The following is an 18,843-nucleotide window of genomic DNA, read 5'->3' on the forward strand; positions in this document are numbered from 1 at the left end:
AAATCTTTGCAGATGTTATTATTCGTGCGAAACTATCTGTCTTAGTCATTACGCTACGTCTAGCTTGAGAAATGTAAAGCTATTCTTTAAGAACAAATTCGAAGCTCATCGCAGAACACGATGGTGAAATGTCAGAATGTGATATGCAACAATGACTATTATAATTATGACATTTTCATGGTCATATATTATACAAGATCTCGATCTTCAATGTCTAAATTGTTTATTTGTGTTTACTCTTGTGCTTGGAATAGGCTATAAGCTGAAGATTTTTTTTTGTTTTAAATTACTAACAATTAAATAAAGCTTGTTAAACATAATAATTGTAATATAAATTATGACAAATCATTTCTGTTAAACGTATCGCAACGGGTATATTTATCTAGATACGTCTTTTTTTTTTCTTTTTTTTTTTCAGCCTTTTGCCGTCCACTGCTGGACGAAAGCCTCCCCCATAGAACGCCAACCATCCCGATCTTGGGCAGTCCGCATCCATCCCGAACCTGCCACCTTTTTTAAATCGTCGGCCCATCTTGTCACAGAGCGTCCTACACTACGTTTGCCTAAGCGTGGTCTCCACTCCAACACGTGTCGGTTCCATCGGCCATCAATGCGCCTGGAGACATGACCAGCCCACTTCCACTTCAGCGAGCTAATTCTAAGCGCGATGTCGGTGACTTTAGTTCTCTGGCGAATGTCCTCATTTCGGATTCTATCTGCCAGAGAAACCCCAAGCATCGCGCATTCCATTGCTCGCTGAGCGACCCTAAATTGGTGGACCAGTCCTACGGTAAGTGTCCACGTTTCGGCACCGTAAGTCATTACAGGTAGGACGCACTGATTGAAGACCCTGGTCTTAAGCGACTGTGGGATCGACGATTCAAAAATATGACGTAACCTCCCGAATGCCGCCCAGCCCAAACGTATTCTTCTTTTAGCCTCCTTCTCAAAGTTGTGCCGGCCAAGTTGTATAGTTTGGCCCAGGTAGATATATTCCTGCACAACTTCAAGTGGAGAGCCATTTACGACCACTGGTCTCGGGGATACATGACGGTTTGCCATAATTTTGGTCTTTTCAATGTTCATCCCGAGACCTACTTGTCTTGAAGAATCGCTCAGGCTGTTTAGCATCTCTTCCAAATCCTGCAGAGTCTCCGCCATGATGACAATGTCGTCGGCAAATCGCAGATGTGTAATGTGTTGGCCATTTATATTAATGCCGCGTCCGTTCCAATCGAGCGTCTTGAAGACGTCCTCCAATGCATTGGTAAAGAGTTTCGGTGATATTACATCTCCCTGTCTTACCCCGCGATGCAATTGGATTGGTCTTGTACTCTGATCTTGTACTTGGACGGTCATGGTTGCGGCTTCGTACAAACACTTCACCACCTGGACATACCGACAGTCAATTAGGCATCTCTGCATGGATTCCAGAACAGCCCAGGTCTCGATGGTATCGAAGGCTTTTTCGTAGTCCACAAACGCTAGGCATAGAGGCTAATTATATTCCTCGGTCTTCTGTATTATTTGCCTTAGTGTGTGTATGTGGTCTACGGTACTGAAGCCTTTTCGAAACCCAGCCTGTTCCACGGGTTGGAAGTCATCGAATTTTCGGGCAAGACGATTCGTGATTACCCTCGAAAACAATTTGTAAACATGGCTTAAAAGTGAAATGGGGCGGTAGTTTTTCAGAAGAGCTTTATCGCCCTTCTTGAAAAACAGCACCACAGCACTTCTGCTCCATGTCTTCGGTGTTATACCATTGTGGAGGACGGAATTAAAGATGTTAGCCAGCTCTCTCAGAACTGGTGTGCCTCCTGCTTTGAGAAGCTCTGAGGTAATTCCGTCATCTCCTGGAGCCTTGTTGTTTCCAAGTTGCCCGAGAGCAATCCTAATCTCGCCCATTTGGGCGATCGATTTCGATGTCGGGAAGATCGTCTGATAGATGGCGTGTTAGTCTGGCTCGTGGGTCATCCGCACTGTGGGACTCAGGTGGAGGTACTCGTGATGAGTATAAATCACCATAGTACTTTTCGACTTCAGCTAGAATCTCTGGTTTTGAGGTGACGGTTGTGCCTTGTATGGTTCTGAGTTTTGTCAGGTGACAACAGGAGGTATGTGACTTTGCAAAAACCTTTGAGCCCCTATTGAGTGCTATAGCATCTTCAATATTCCGGGTATTCGCTCGTCTTTTGTCACGCCTTATTAGTTTTTTAACCTTCCTGTTAAGTGCCTGACACTCAGATGGCGTCATGTTCTGCTATTCTCGTCTCCTCGTCATCTCGTTCAGAGTTTCGCCTGAGAGCTTCGACTTACGTCCATTGCTCTTTTGTCGAAAGTAATTTTGGCCTACCTCGCGGATGACACGCACCAGACCATTGGTGGCGTCGTCAATGCCCTGCCTGGTTTCCAACATGGCAAATCGGTTCTGTAGTTCCAGCTGGAAGCTTTCGCAACCAGCTTCGACCTGAGGCAGAGTTGGTCTAAGAGTCGACTTCATTAACCGCGATCGTTCTATTTTAGTGTTAATATTCAGGGTACCTCTTACCAGGCGGTGATCACTTCCAGTGTTTACCCTGTTGATCACGGAGACATCCCTAAATATTTGGCGCTTATTGGATAAAATGAAGTCGATCTCATTCATCGCTATGTTATCGGGGCTTCGCCAGGTCCACTTCCTTTGGGGCTTTTTCTGGAAAAATGAATTCATCAGAAATAATCGCTGAGCCTCGAGGAAGTTTACCAGCATTTGTTCCCGATGATTTCTGCGCCCATAGCCGAATTTTCCTACCCTCGATTCACCATCTTCTTGTACTCCCACTTTGGCATTGAAGTCACCCATAACAATTGTGTAGAAGGTATTGGTACGAGACATAGCTTTCACTATGTCTTCATACATGGCTTCGACCTCTTCGTCAGTGTATGTAGACGTTGGGGCATACACTTGTATAACCTTCAAGGCATACCTCTCGGTTATCTTTAAGACAAGGTATGCCACCCTCGCCGACACACTGCCAACCTCCACGACATTGCATCTGAGTGACTTGTGGATCAAAAAGCCGACGCCACCTTGGTATGGTTGGTGTCCTTCTCGGAAGTATAGTAAGTGACCGGCATCTAGTGTCATCGTGTCCTCGCCCTGTCTTCGGACTTCTGATAGACCTACTATATCCCAGTTAATACGACTTAACTCTCTTCCAATTCTGTCAGATGTTCGTCCAGCCGCAGAGAGCGTCCATTATACGTGGCCAGAAACAGTCGCCGTTTGTGGTACCCTGCCGTAGCCCGGAGATTCTTAGCACCCCCCATCGCACCGTTACCATGGCCGGTACCGTGGCCAGGAATAGTGTGATTACCGGGAATTGGGGGCCGTGAATTTTTGTCGTCGCTCATAGGGGGGTTTTTGCCTTAGTCACCACGCTTGGCAGGCGGGTTGGTGACCGCAGTGGCTGGAAATCTTTCACTAATAGCGCTGCTGCCCGCTATCAGGAATTGCATTTTCGGATTCCAGCATTTGTGTGGTTATACCGCCACTATTTCGGTCGCCAGAGCCTCGTTCGTTGATTAGCAGGATGTACCACGAGCAGGTGAGGTTGACGGTAGAGAGCCTAGGTTGTTATCGGCTCCCCTTAAATCCATGTCTTACCCCAGCATATTAAAAATACTTATACTCATGATACCTTCTCTGCTCTGAAGTGGTGTACTTTGAATTGATCTGAATTTAAATAGTGTTTTAGAATATATGCCATGAAAGATGACCCAGGGGAATAACACGTGATATAATCTTATTTGAAAATCTCTTGTTCTAATTCGAAGAAGCACTACTTTGTGTTCATTATCATATTATTATACTCGTGGTCGGTTACCTTATTCAAGGTAAACGAATCCTTATTTCTCAAGGTAAATCCTCCAATACAATGTCACTATGTCAAATTATGATTTTGGACATACTATTGTGCTATATGTCTCGAAGAAATATATTTTCTTTTAAATCGATCGAACAGTTTTGAATATTTTTTTTTCTTTTGTTGTCATTTTTTTTTTTATATCAAGACGTTTAAAGCTCGGCAGCGAGTTTTTTCGTTATTTCCAATGTTGTAAAAAGCCTTTACTTATTTTATCACAAAAAAGTTATTTTACGAAAAAATTATAATAACGTGGAAATATGATAATTAATTTCAAATTTAAAGGTTAATTGTACTGAACAATTCTTATTAACATTAGATGCTCTGCGCGATTTCACGCACGTTAAACGTGGCTCCGCGCCCGTGGATCGTGGCGTGATGTATTATAGTCTATAACCTTTCTCAATAAATAGACTATATAATATATATGACGAGCCGGTTAGCGTGGTTGGTGGATGCTTGCCTTTCACGCCGAAGGTTGTGGGTTCGCTTCCCAGCCTGTACAGATATTTGTGTGCATGTCTGTTTTTCCTGAGTCTGGGTGTAATTATAGATAATACTTATATATTTATAAAATAAGTATGTATTTATAAAAGAAAAATAGTATATGTAGTATATCAGTTGTTTGGTTTACATAGTACAGGCTCTGTACAAGCTTAATTTGGGATCAGATGGCCGTCTGTGAAAAATGTCCAAAATGTCCACCAACCCGCACTGGAGCAGCGTGGTGGAATAAGCTCTAAACCTTCTCCTAAAAAAAAAAGGGAGAGGAGGCCTTTAGCCCAGCAGTGGGAGATTCACAGGCAGGATGTAATGAAAAATGTCACAGGATATTATTATTATTTTTATTATATAATACAAAAATGTTCTTTTCAAATCTACCAAAATCAAATCAATCAAAGTTTTATCATTTGTTTTAAGATAAGTACCTGCGAGAGTAGACATTTGTATGTACATAGACATAATCACATTTGCACACACGCAAAAAGATATAAGACATTGTGTACTGGAGTAAAAACATTTCAAATAACTTTCATCTAAAACCTTTTACGGAGTGTTGTAGCGCTTAGTTTGTAGTCGAAACGAGGCGAGACCCATTTTTTGTCATTAATAAAAAAAAGGGAGAGTATCTGGCGTGTACTTTATAAGAACTTATAGACATTATTCTCAATTACTTTTTGCTGTTAAAAAACTTATCCATTTTATTTTTGATGAAAATCCATTATAGACACGTAGAATCGTTCGAACCAAATCGTTTTAACAAAACGTTGATACTATAATCCGAGGGATTTCATGATGCCGAGATAGGTCACGCTTATAATGTTAAAAGTTAATGAAAAAAAAAATAATTCTAAAATATACATTCCGTGTCTATTTTATTAGAACGATAAAATAATTAACAATGAAAACAACTGTTGTTGTGTCAACGTCAACAATATGTTTTATGTAAATAATATTAGAATATAATCTGTATTATTTTATAATTTGAAATTTATTTTTTCTTGTATTTAATTTAGAAAATGATGAGAGTAATAAAACAATAAGCATGTAATTTATTTTTAAAAGGAAAGCATTTGTACGTGTCCCGTTTTTCGATATATATAAATGGTCAGGCTGTATAGAGCATTACAAGAACTATGGCGCGAGGGATGTCGGAAAAGCAGTCCCGCCGCGACCGTCGCGAGCGGCGGGTCCCGCGAAAACGTACACGGATTTTATACGTCAATAAAATATGATATTGTTTTGATTTGAGGACATAAAGTATATTGACATTAATATTGATACGTTCGTGCCGTGAACAGTAACCTATTTCCAGGGTCGACTGTATCATCATTTCGTCGGGATTTGTGATTAATTCATGTGATATAATAGTTTTCAGGATTTACTTAATTTCTTCATAAATATTTTGTTACAGATCAATTATATTTAAATATAAGCGCATAAACTGAATGAAAAATATTTAATATATTAATGGTTTTTCCTAAAGGTGTTATAACATATACTATATGTATAGTAATATATACTAAAATTATTTATTTCTATGTCACAATTGACAAACGAGCAATTACAATATAAAACTTAATGGAATAAGGCATCTGTGTCTGAACTAGATTAATAGATCTATCTTACAGACTTCAGCGCTGTCTCTTAGGATTCACTGTAAAAGTTTCAAGACTGAGATAGGACTTAAGATATCTAGTTTTGAACAGAAAATTTATTAAATAATGTTTTCTAAACAGTCAATTGAAATAAGATAAATAATAAAAAAATATTCTTAAAATAAAAAGTCTAAATTAAATGTTATTTTTTAACATATAATAATATTATATCAAGCTTGAGTAACTAATAAATCAAACAAATCTTTGCAGATGTTATTATTCGTGCGAAACTATCTGTCTTAGTCATTACGCTACGTCTAGCTTGAGAAATGTAAAGCTATTCTTTAAGAACAAATTCGAAGCTCATCGCAGAACACGATGGTGAAATGTCAGAATGTGATATGCAACAATGACTATTATAATTATGACATTTGAAGGATATTCGCATCAAAATAGTGTATCACTTTAATTTGGCATTAAATTAATGTTTTCAATATTTCCACCATACTAAATTTGGAAAAGAAGATTTACAAATTTTATAATATTTATTTTTAAATAGTCGAGATAGTCCAGTGGTTAGAACGCGTGAATCTTAACCGATGCTTTCGCGTTTAAACCCAGGCAAGCACCACTGAGTTTGTATATGCTAAATCTGTTTTTATAATTCATCTCGTGCTCGGCGGTTAAGGAAAACATCGTGTGCAACCTGCATGTGTCTAATTTCACTCAATTACAACCAAGTGTGTATCCCGAGTAATAGTGTAAGCCGAGATGGCCCTGTGGTAAGAACGCGTGAATCTTAACCGATGATCGTGGGTTCAAACCCGGGCAAGCACCACTGAATTTTCATGTGCTTAATTTGTGATTATAATTCATCTCGTGCTTTACGGTGAAGGAAAACATCGTGAGGAAACCTGCATGTGTCTTATTTCACTGAAGTTCTGCCACATGTGAATTCTACCAACCCGCATTGGAGCAGCGTGGTGGAATAAGCTCCAAACCTTCTCCTCAAAAAGAGGAGAGGAGGCCTTTAGCCCAGCAGTGGGACATTCACAGGCTTTTACGGTGTATCCCGCATTAAACGGCATGGCGAAACAAGCTCCAAGCCTTCTCCGCAAAGGGGGAGGAGACTTTAGTCCAGCGGTTGGATATTTAAATGCTGTTACATTTTTTTCTTTTTATCGCAAAAAGTTCATGATAGTAAAATGGTTCGCCATCTTTGTAAGTTAATCTCAAGAGTTTAATGGCGATGAGGCGAACACCATAAAACGTACGTCTCGATAGACATGCTTTCTGGTACTTTAAAATTTTATTGAACACTTTCATTTGTTAGCTTCGATCAATGAAATAAAGATTGTCTTATACGAATCCTTTTACATATAATTCAGGTTTATATTTTTATCCGGATGTAAGATATAACCCTGTTGAACATTAATATTGTAAAACTTTGACCTGATTCACTCGTACTGCAAAGACATAGTTTTAGATCAATATTACATTACCGTGAGCATAAGAAGGTCGCTGTAAAATCAACATACACATACATTTTTATTGACAAATTTGGACATGTAAAATTTAAAACAATAGTATGATTACCACAAATTAATTACTATATATATTTATAGGATTCAAATTGGCAACGTAAATAACGGTCTATAAATGCCCCACTGATTGGTTAAGGTCTCTTTGAGGAATTTTGGAGTTTTGTTCCATCACGCTGCTCCAATGCTAGTTGGTGCACATGTTGTACATTTTCATTAAACACTTAAGCTTTTCGCGTGTTTTTTTTTTACAGAGCACGAGATGAATTACAAACACAGAGGTGCTAGCTTGGGTTTGAACACACGATCATCGTTTAAGATTCACGTATTTGAGTTAAAGATGACCCGTTAACTGAAATACTTGATTTCACTGTATCAATTAAAGTGAAATCAAGTTAAGATGACCGATGTTTATATTTTGTATATTATATATATTTGTTTTACATCATAAGTGCTGTATAATCCACTTATATGGGGTTACGTGATATATAATATAACTGTGTACAACGACATAGTATGTTCATAAATGATATTATTTATTATTCAAACGTATAGTATCAAATGGACAAGACTAACCATACATAGCAAATACATAATAAGATATTATTCGTTCGCGATATTATTTGATAAGAATTATCGTCATTTTTATCAGTGGAGTGAAAAAAAATCGTCAGTGAATGAATGAACTTCGATAAACGAATTACTCGATAGATTTTTTAATGCATTGATTTGAATAAAACTCTGACTGAAAAGAATAAAATATAATTAAAATATTATTATTTAACCTTACACTAATATATGATACATAATAATTGTAAATAAAGAATGGTTACTATATTTATAATAATTATAATTATTAAGTGCCAAACAAATGGACGGTGGTAAGGTGACTATTTGCTAGTCCGCTTACCTAAGGATAGAAGAGAATAACAAGATAGGGAGAAAGGATGCCCTCACAGATAGTTGTATAGTTACAAAACTGTATTTTAGTAGGTAGCTATAAAAGAGATTTGCTTTTTAAATGATTAAATACACAATACATTTAATGCTGAAAAGTCTTCAATAGAGTCGAATAATCAGTTCTATAAAGTTATATGAACAAAGTAGAAGGCAAGAACATCTTCTATTATAAACATCGAGATGACGAAGTCATGTAGGCGGCTAATAAAGATCACTTAAAGAATTAAACAACAATGATGCAAACATTTGATACATGCAATTTTTTTTTATTGGTATTAAATTATTACATATAACTTGAGTATTAGAAATTGGCTTTAATACGGAAGCATTAATTTAGAAGTAAAAAAAATATTTGGGTTTCTCTAGGGCAATAACGATTTAATGTAAAAAAACTAATACTTATTAATTGTGTGTTATTTTTTTGTATTTTTTTGTTTTCTATCAAGCGAATAATAAAATATTAATTAATGTTAACATGTTAACATGTCAAGATATGTCGCGAAACGTCATAGATACAAGATAACAATCATACCGCATTCTTATCATTATCATATTTATATCATTACTGCGCAAATAATGATAAGCTTCCTATTTGCAATCAATTGTCGCCCTTACTTCGTTAGGATAAGAACAGACGTGTATCTCGAGCTATAAACGGACAGTTTATGCGATCATTTAGCCTGAGCCCAACGTCTGCGTGTCATTTGATTACGTTTGAAAACTAGCATATGACCAGTACAACATTATAAATGTAATATGTTAGATGATATTTTGAAAAATATCTAGCGGGTTGAACATCTACAAACATTTATTTATACTTATTTAAAGTACGCAAGTGCATTATTTAAAGGGTTTTTTTGAACATTAAAAGTATTTATTATCTTTAATACTTAGAATTAAATATGAAGTGTTTGTGAGGTTGTCGGTTGGTATTTATGTAACAGTGAACAGTTGTGGACGAAAGTGATTACAAGTGAAGACATAAACATATAACTATGGATATGATACGGCTCGCCTTGGTGCCGTTGACGCTCACGATCGGCCTTACATATCTTAATGTTAAAAAGTAAGTCAGGTAGAACATAATTAATATGTTTTAAGGTAGTAATGTTTTCGGGTTCAAGTAATATGTATGTGTGTTAGTTTCAACAGATTTGGATTATGGAGTATCGTCAGAATCCTTACATCATCCCGAGTGATACTTGCTATAAATTCATTCATTCAGGGCAGTCGTGTTTTATTTAATTTTTAAGGTAAAATAATGTTTTATATTATTTGGTACTTCAAAATATATTAAGATTAGGTTTTCGTAGGTCTAAAGGATATAAGGCTGCAGATTCAAAGCGGGTTCTAACCGGTTCGGACCACTAAAATTACAAAAGTTTCAGCCCAGTCTGGAAAACAGTTGACAGTATTTATATACCCGTGTCTTGGAAAGTACTTATAGCCGTGGGATCTACGCCTGAAACTGATCAGTCGTGTCGGATTTGCCGACCCATCGTGGGAATTATCGAATAGAGTATTCGTGTGAATGGATCTTTCTTGCGTTTCCTTCAAATAAAACTCATTATAAGGATACGCCAGAAAACTACCAACAAATTGAACCCAGAAAATCTGGTTTAATTTAATGTAAAAACCACAAGAGTAAAATATTAAGATACAAAAATGAAACACTACAAACTCAAGTGTTACTAAAATTATCGCACGCTTTAACGCCGAGGAATGCTTTTTCAAGAAGATAAGTTTCTATGTCCATGTGTCCATTTTAGAGAAATTGCAGGCTCCATAATATACAGAGTAACTTTGGCTATATTTTTTCTCGATCGAACAAAGAAATGTCAGAAACTGTACGACAGTCTGTTGTGTAAAGTCAAAATAACCGAGTTGAAATGAATTTCGAAGAAAAGCCATTCATCTTAAAATAAACGATATTTGTATAAGAACAATTAGTATTTTTTTATATAGTGTAGGTAGATAGGTAGGCGGACATATGGGCCACTTGATGGTAAGTGGTCACCATAGACATTGACATTGTAAGTTTTTATTAAGGCCACCAACTTTGGGAACCAAGATGTTATGCACAAGGGACTTGTGCCTGTAATTACACTTGCGCACAGTAAAACTTACGAAATGGTTACGCTTACCCCAGCTAGATACGAGTATGTCTCATCCTTACCAAGCTTCAAAAGAATGCATATCACAGCTGACCTAAATCTCGAATACAGTTAACTCGAGAGGATGAAATATAAAAATCAGTGCAGTTTTGCACGTATTTAATAAAGTATTATGTCGGACATTTAATTGTCGGTAATAAGTAACTACTGATATTCATGCCATTTATTCTCAGTATAATCTACAATCCGAACCGTTGATAACTCTTATAATCTTTGTACATGACGATTCAAAAATTCTTATGAAGTATATTTTGGTTTTGAATTGAACTCTGATATGGTAAACTCGACAATGACAGCATGTGCAAATTTTATAGTTGCTGATTTTATGAATGAATTTGCATGAAAATTTGCTATGAAAAGCTTCATGTAGTTTTATTGAGATCGGAAAAATACTCCATCGACCAACTGTTATCAAAAGAATAAATATAATCAAAACCATTTTTTAAAATGATGACGGACGGATTGGTGACGGTCGAGATTCGAGAGAGGAGTTCCGTCGTCTGGTGCCAATCATGGGTGTAGAAACGGGGTAAGCTTTACCTAAAAATGTATTGTCATCGAAACTGAAACAACACTTAATAAATTATTATCAGAGGGTTTGATCTAAAAAAACGAACAAACAGATTTTGCAACTCTGCATTCTACCGCCAAGCAGCAAAGCTTTGCATTGTTGTGTTCCGGTTTGAAAGGTGAGTGAGCCACAATTACAATAACAAGGGCACAAAAAATCTTAGTTTACAACTAAGATGTTATGTGTCTTGGTTGGTGGCGCATTGGCTATATAAGGGATGGTTAATATTTTTTACAATGCCAATGTCTATGGATGGCCACTTAACCACTGTGACCACTTAAAAGTAGGTGACCGGTTTGCCAGTCTGCCTACCTAATACAAAAAAAAATCTACTAATTCTTCAGATAAATTTCTGATCACATCAAATTTAGTTTACTTTGGTTACTTCTTCCCCTTTCTTTTTTTTAATCATTGAAATGACAACGCTACTTGACGTATTAGAGAATATTATTTTACTACGATAATTTAATTTATCGATAATAATTATCATAATGATAAACATATTATACGAAAGAAAATAAATAACATCTATAAATCTATGTTAATCCTACTTAGTAAAGTAATAAATAGGACTAAATACAAATCATATGCAAATATATACAGCAAATAAACTTAATTATAGTTTATGCAGACCAACGACAAACCGCTGATACTATTTGCAATAGAGATCAATATATTCTACAGGATTAATAACGACTTAATTATTGCAAATATCGGAAATCATTTTAGATTTTTATGTAAAAGCAGTCATTGGCGTCACGGAAAAAAGTACCTCATTTCAATATCTTAAAAATATCGGAGCTGTCTTGTAAGGTCTTTTTGAAGGCATACGACCAAATATGGGCCACCTGATGGTAGATGATGGTATGGTCATCATCCCGTAAACTCTGGCACTGTAAGAGGTATAAATGTTATGTACCTTGTGCTTGTAATTACAATGGTTCTCTTACCGCTAAAAACGGAAAGAATATTATTTTTGTTATAGAATAATCTGCGAGAATTGGTTATCACACAGACGAGATGATTTGATTTGATTCTACATATTGCGCTACCTAAATACATTTGATTGTATTTTATTAAAATAACGATGTTAATTAATTGAAAATTGATTTTAATTCGTTAACTAAATAATAATAAAATTATTATTATACATATCGATTCCCCCCTGCTTTACTAGTGTCGCTTAACAAATATATTGTTTATGTGTTAAGTATGTATGTAAGTGTGATTTTTACCTAAAGTTTTATAGTTTGTATTTGTATCCCTCTCCGTATTTCTCTGCATTTTCACATATAAACAATTTATTCTGGTATATAAGTGGAATAAACATTTATAGGGGGTTAAATCCGGACAAGCGTTACTGAATTATTGATATTATTTATAATTTATCTCGTACTCGACGGCGAAGAGCTCATCGTTTGTAAACGTGTACAAATGTCGGACTAACTTTTACAAATATGTTTTTTTTTATAGAATAGGAAGGCGGACGTGTATATGGGCCACCTGAGGGTAAGTGGTCCCCAACGCCCATAGACATTGGTATTGTAAGAAATGTTAACCATCGCTTACATCACCAATGTGCCACCAACCTTGGGAACTAAGATGTTATGCCCCTTGTGCCCGTAATTACACTGGCTCGCTCACCCTTCAAACCGGAAAACAATAATACCAAGTATTGCTGTTTTGCGGTAGAATATCAGATGAGTGGGTGGTACTTACTCAGAGAAGCTTTTACAAAGCTCTACCACCAATAGAGTGTGTGTTTCCAATGTTTCTCGTTACAATGCACGATTAACTAGATCGCGCCATTTTAAATACAATATGACTGACGCTACAAAATGGCGATCATATCACGTAATTTCCACAGTAACTCCTCATTCAAATTCAAACCCCAAGTCAAATTGATATTAAAATATTTATGCCAAACGATTCTCAATAGCAGCTCAGATGTAAAAAGTCGATAGTGTTTACATTTCCACGTAAAGTTGTTTCTGCGCCTTCGCTATCTATGTTCGTGTCGGATTGTCGTCCTATCGGACTATGGGGGAGAGACCCGAGTATTATTCGTACGCCTGTATTTTTCGTATTCTTATTTACACAAACATTTGTGCACTAACGTATCTCCTGGGCCAACTAGTCTACGTTAAGATTGCCCACCGTGGCCGGAATTGGTCTATATGGTTATCATAATTTATTTTGTTATTAAACATTAAATGAATTAGAATGAAATACATTGTATTGTCAACAGGAACGCTTACAGTCGAAGAGGTGTACAAGGACAGAGACCAGTTCGCGGGTCTGGTTCGAGAGGTGGCGGCGCCGGACGTAGGTCGGATGGGCATCGAAATACTCTCCTTCACGATCAAGGACGTATACGATGACGTCCAGTACCTGGCAAGTTTGGGGAAGGCGCAGACGGCCGTCGTGAAGCGAGACGCTGACATTGGCGTCGCACAAGCGAACAGGGATGCCGGTATACGAGTAAGTTTTCATGTAATATTTTGCAAATATGTAACCGTACCACTGATGGACAAAGGCGCTGTCCTTCACTTTCCGTTTAAGGAAAAGTCTTCGAACTTATTCCACCACGCTGCTCCAAAACGGATTAGATGGATTTGTATTGCAATGTACCCACATAATACAATAACTACAAAAACACTACATGTGTTATAGAATGATTTCCTCGACTTTTTTATATAAAATAATTCTAAGAGCTTTGTCACTCAATTTATGTATCTTACAATATTTCATTCAAAGTCAAATCATTATTAAATATAGAAGCGTTACTTATTCGTTATTGCTTATTGACTGTTAAAAATGTATCGGTTCGGAAATAAACATCTGAAAACTGAGAAGAACCGGCGAAGAAAATGCAGCGGGATATTTTTTTATATGAAATTAATCATTATTATTATTTCCTAGCAAAATAATAAACAAAGGTTACAATTTTTCACTCTTGCCAATATGCCATTAATCACAATGTTGGTATTCGAAAGGGTTCCGCAACGTATTCAAATCAAAGTTCGGGCTCTGACCTAATTGTTCACGCTATTTAGTGTCCATGAAATGTTTATAGGGCAGTCCCCGATTTTGACATTAGGGTCAATGTTGCGTGGATGTATGTAGTTATGACAATTGGAAAAATTCGGATGCCCTTAATTGTTTAGCTGAAGAAGCAACGATTAGATTCATGATTGCAAGGGCATATATTTCTAAAGAAACGGATACTGGTGGTAGGGCTTTGTGCAAGCTCGTCTGGGTAGGTACCACCCACTCATCAGATATTCTAGTGAGCCAGTGTAATTACAGGCACAAGGGACATAAAATCTTAGTTCCCAAGGTTGGTGGTGCATTGGCTATAAGCGATGGTTGACATTTCTTAGAATGCCAATGTCTAAGGGCGTTTGGTGACCACTTACCATCAGGTGGCCCATATGCTCGTCCACCTTCCTATTCTATTATAAACAAAAAAAAAAACTCAACCAAAGCGCCAACTGTTAGAAGTTAACTGTACTATGACAGAAACCTTCAAGCAAGTGTCAACAACGATTGTGGAGTTCAAAAGTTGTGTGAGTTTTAAAGTCAATTAAGACGCGAAGAATACGAACAAAAACAATCTCTATTTTTTAATTGATTCAATATATAATGCTCATACATTATCTCGCAAAAGGGTCACTCGTAGTTCTTATAGTAATACGTTTATATATCGTTCTTTATTCATATTAACGGCACGCGCGTCACCATTTCTATTGAAATATTTTATGTTTTTGAGACGATGTGTTCGTAACAAAATCTAGTTATAAGAGTGCGTATGTCTAGATTTATATGATAAAGTTACCTTGTATATAAAACTATCGTTTTGAGATCGTTTCAAATGAGAATATAAAATTATTTACAGTAAACACCAATTGTTCTTCTCAAATCAAATGTTTTTTTCCTAATCGGTTGTAGTTTTTTGACAATCAATAAACAAGAGTTACTGCTCCTAGTTCTATATTTGATAAATATTTTGGCTTTGAAATACATATAAATATCTTCAATCAGCACGAAAAAAAGTAAAATATACATAATGCCAGTAAAAATCCCACTAATGGGAAAGTCCAACTCTCCTCTTAAAGAGAATAATATAAAGACCTATTTTCACTATTTGGCTCTAGTGTAGGTTGGTGTATTGCAAGCCGCTTAATTGTGATAAATTAAGTATATATTTTAATCTATTACCGTAACCGTAACAGCCTGTGAATGTCCCACTGCTGGGCTAAAGGCCTCCTCTCCTCTTTTTGAGGAGAAGGTTTGGAGCTTATTCCACCACGCTGCTCCAATGCGGGTTGGTAGTATTCACATGTGGCAGAACTTCAGTGAAATTAGACACATGCAGGTTTCCTTACGATGTTTTCCTTCACCGTAAAGCACGAGATGAATTATAATCACAAATTAAGCACATGAAAATTCAGTGGTGCTTGCCCGGATTTGAACCCACGATCATCGGTTAAGATTCACGCGTTCTTACCACAGGGCCATCTCGGCATCTTAATCTATTAACCTCTAAAATTTATAACAGGAAGCAGAGTGCGAAAAAAGTGCGATGGACGTAAAGTATTCGATGGATACAAGAATAGAAGACAACACGAGGCTCTTCAAGTTACAAAAAGCACAGTTCGACCAAGAAATAAACACTGCTGTAAGTTAATTTACCTTGCCTTAAAAATGCCTTAAAAATTGTAATAACGAAGTTTCTGTGTAAATCTTCAGTCCATACATTTTTCTATCTGCCGGAACCTGGAAGTTGAAGTGGGTATGATCCCGTGCCTCAAAAAGCACATAATGATTGCTGGTCCTGCTTCTGAAATATTTTTGCTCGTACTGGATTTGCCGTGAATAGCGCACGTGTATTAGCGCACACACTTATGCACTAAAACAGTGCGCATTTCGGTAGTCTCCTTTGATATTGGCCGCCGTGGCCGAAATCGCTCAGGAGGACATCATTACAATATATTTGCATTATTTCACATTGTGTTAAATATTATGCATATAATGATAATTTCGAAAACGAACTAGCCTTGTTAGTGTTATCATGCGTGACGGTTGCTATTATTTACTTATACTACCCATGATCTATCAATATGTATGCTAAAATATATTTCTGTATATTTTCATTTTAGTTATAGAATATATGAATAAATATGATTATACATAGTTCATTAAAAAAATTGCTGTAGTGTTATAATTGCTTAGACTTTTTATTTCGAATAACAATTTACTAATGAAAGAATGAGAGAAATTAGTGTGTAACTATTCAGCCACTAGAAGTTATATATTTTTTTAATCTTAATTAATTATATTTAAAATTATATCGCAAAAAATTAAATGATCTTAAATACTTACTTTTGCAAAATTCAAGATATTATTCAAAGGTAGGATATCATCGATAAAAGAGACTATTAATAAAATCTCAATTTACAGAAAGCCGAAGCCGCTTTAGCGTACGAACTGCAGGCTGCGAAAATCAAACAAAAAATACGAAACGAAGAGATACAGATCGAGGTCGTGGAGAGACGCAAGCAAATTGAGGTACGTTGTCTGTGTACAGTACAAAATGTACACATAGTTTATTTTGGGAAATCATGGATTAAATACTCGAATGATTCTTATAATAAATCATTAACAAATTGTTTCATCTTTATGTTATTGTAATTCGATTCAAAGAAAATTATTTATTATTTCAATTTGTTTAATTTAAATATGTAACGAGTATGATTCTCTATTCGCTTCGATTTTAGCTTAGAATGTATTTAATTGTCCAATTACCAAGGATAAATATGTTTTGTTTGTATATTTTTTATTAATTAACATTTTTTCTGTTTTTGTTTTTCTTGTACTTATAAAGTACAAGAAAAACTTTAGCTTCATTTACAATCACGTAGCTATACAACTGCCTTTGGTCTAGTGACTAGATATAAATAAGGTTGTAGATCCCGAGGTCCTGGGATCAAACCACAGGTCGGGCCGATTTTAAGTTATTGAGTTTTTCTGTTGAAGATATTCAGAAGTAGTAGTTTGGAAATTGGAAGTGTGTACAGTCCCGTATAATAACCCGTAATCATAAACTTCGTTTGTATTGTTGCTTGACAAATATATATGCAGGCACATAAAAAATAGGAAAGGTACGAAACTGCATGAAAGTCATATTGTATAATGATCTAGAATAGATCGACTTATGTTATTTTTTGTTTTTATATTTAAGGTGGAGCAACAAGAAATCATGCGACGTGAGGAAGAGCTGATGGCGACGGTGCGGCTACCAGCCGAAGCGGAAGCTTATCGTTTGCAAACGATTGCCGAAGGAAAACGGTTCGTATTCTTTATGAAAACACTAAGCAATATTGGGTGCTTATTTTCCAGTAGTAGTTTTGTATCAAAGTTTTTAGTCTACGTCGGCTTCTATTTATATATAAATCTATTTATATATACATCTATATATATAAATATAGCCGAGATGGCCCTGTGGTAAGAGCGCGTGAATCTTAACCGATGATCGTGGGTTCAAACCCGGGCAAGCACCACTGAATTTTCATGTGCTTAATTTGTGATTATAATTCATCTCGTGCTTTACGGTGAAGGAAAACATCGTGAGGAAACCTGCATGTGTCTAATTTCACTGAAATTCTGCCACATGTGAATTCTACCAACCCGCATTGGAGCAGCGTGGTGGAATAAGCTCCAAACCTTCTCCTCAAAAATAGGAGAGGAGGCCTTTAGCCCAGCAGTGGGACATTCACAGGCTGTTACGGCATATATATAAATAGATGTATATATAATATATTATATATATCTTCTGAATTCGTACTATAATATAATATAGGTTACTTAATAGATTAATAGTTCATTGAGATACTTTTTGTACAAAGTAAAATTAAGATATGTTTGTTGGTGTTTTCTTATTTATTTATTGGAACATAAAAAGTTCACATTTACAAATATGATTGTTAACAGCTTGTTAGCAGCTATTAGTCATACACTGTGGCGCAGCTATTAGCACCCACCTCCAGAAAGGATACAGCGTTCCAATATTCAATATACATAGTTTACACACTTACTTATATTTTCTTACCATTATTTATATAAAACTTATATATTACGTGTGAGATGAGTGTGTAGGGGGTTGTATTTGTGTATAAATGGGGAATGTAAGTGTATGTATGGACTGTGGAAGAGCAAGTGAAATTTGGGATTTTTACAACTGGCTTATATAGGAAGTTATCAAATATTGCTTATACGGAGTCACGCCATTATTATTTGGTGAAATGTTTATATTTATATCGCCAAGTATTATTACAGATTTGAAGGTTTTTTTAAAAATTATATTATAGGTTGGCGGAAGAGCATATGGGCCACCTGATGGTAAGTGGTCACCAACGCTCATAGACATTGGCATTGTAAGAAATGTTAACCATCGCTTACATCGCCAATGTGCCACCAATCTTGGGAACTAAGATGTTAAGTCCCTTGTGCCTGTAATTACACTGGCTCACTCACCCTTCAAACCGGAACACAACAATAACAAGTACTGCATTTTTGCGGTAAAATATCTGA

General features: G+C 36.2%; 1 protein-coding gene across 4 annotated transcripts in view; it reads left to right on the forward strand.

Annotated features, from left to right (window-relative positions):
* LOC126775286 (flotillin-2) overlaps positions 1–18,843 on the forward strand; it is a 246,230-nt gene that overhangs the window by 223,995 nt on the left and 3,392 nt on the right. For 3 of the 4 annotated variants that reach the window (XM_050497103.1, XM_050497104.1, XM_050497105.1), the window contains 4 exons: positions 13,499–13,731; positions 15,812–15,931; positions 16,714–16,821; positions 17,495–17,601. In XM_050497103.1, coding sequence (XP_050353060.1) covers positions 13,499–13,731; positions 15,812–15,931; positions 16,714–16,821; positions 17,495–17,601 — 568 coding nt within the window. Of the gene's footprint in view, positions 1–9,357; positions 9,572–13,498; positions 13,732–15,811; positions 15,932–16,713; positions 16,822–17,494; positions 17,602–18,843 lie in introns of those variants that run through there. The other variant, XM_050497106.1, reaches the window with a different exon arrangement.

The sequence above is a fragment of the Nymphalis io genome, chromosome 18 (genome assembly GCF_905147045.1).
Source record: "Nymphalis io chromosome 18, ilAglIoxx1.1, whole genome shotgun sequence".
Lineage (NCBI taxonomy): Eukaryota > Metazoa > Arthropoda > Insecta > Lepidoptera > Nymphalidae > Nymphalis > Nymphalis io.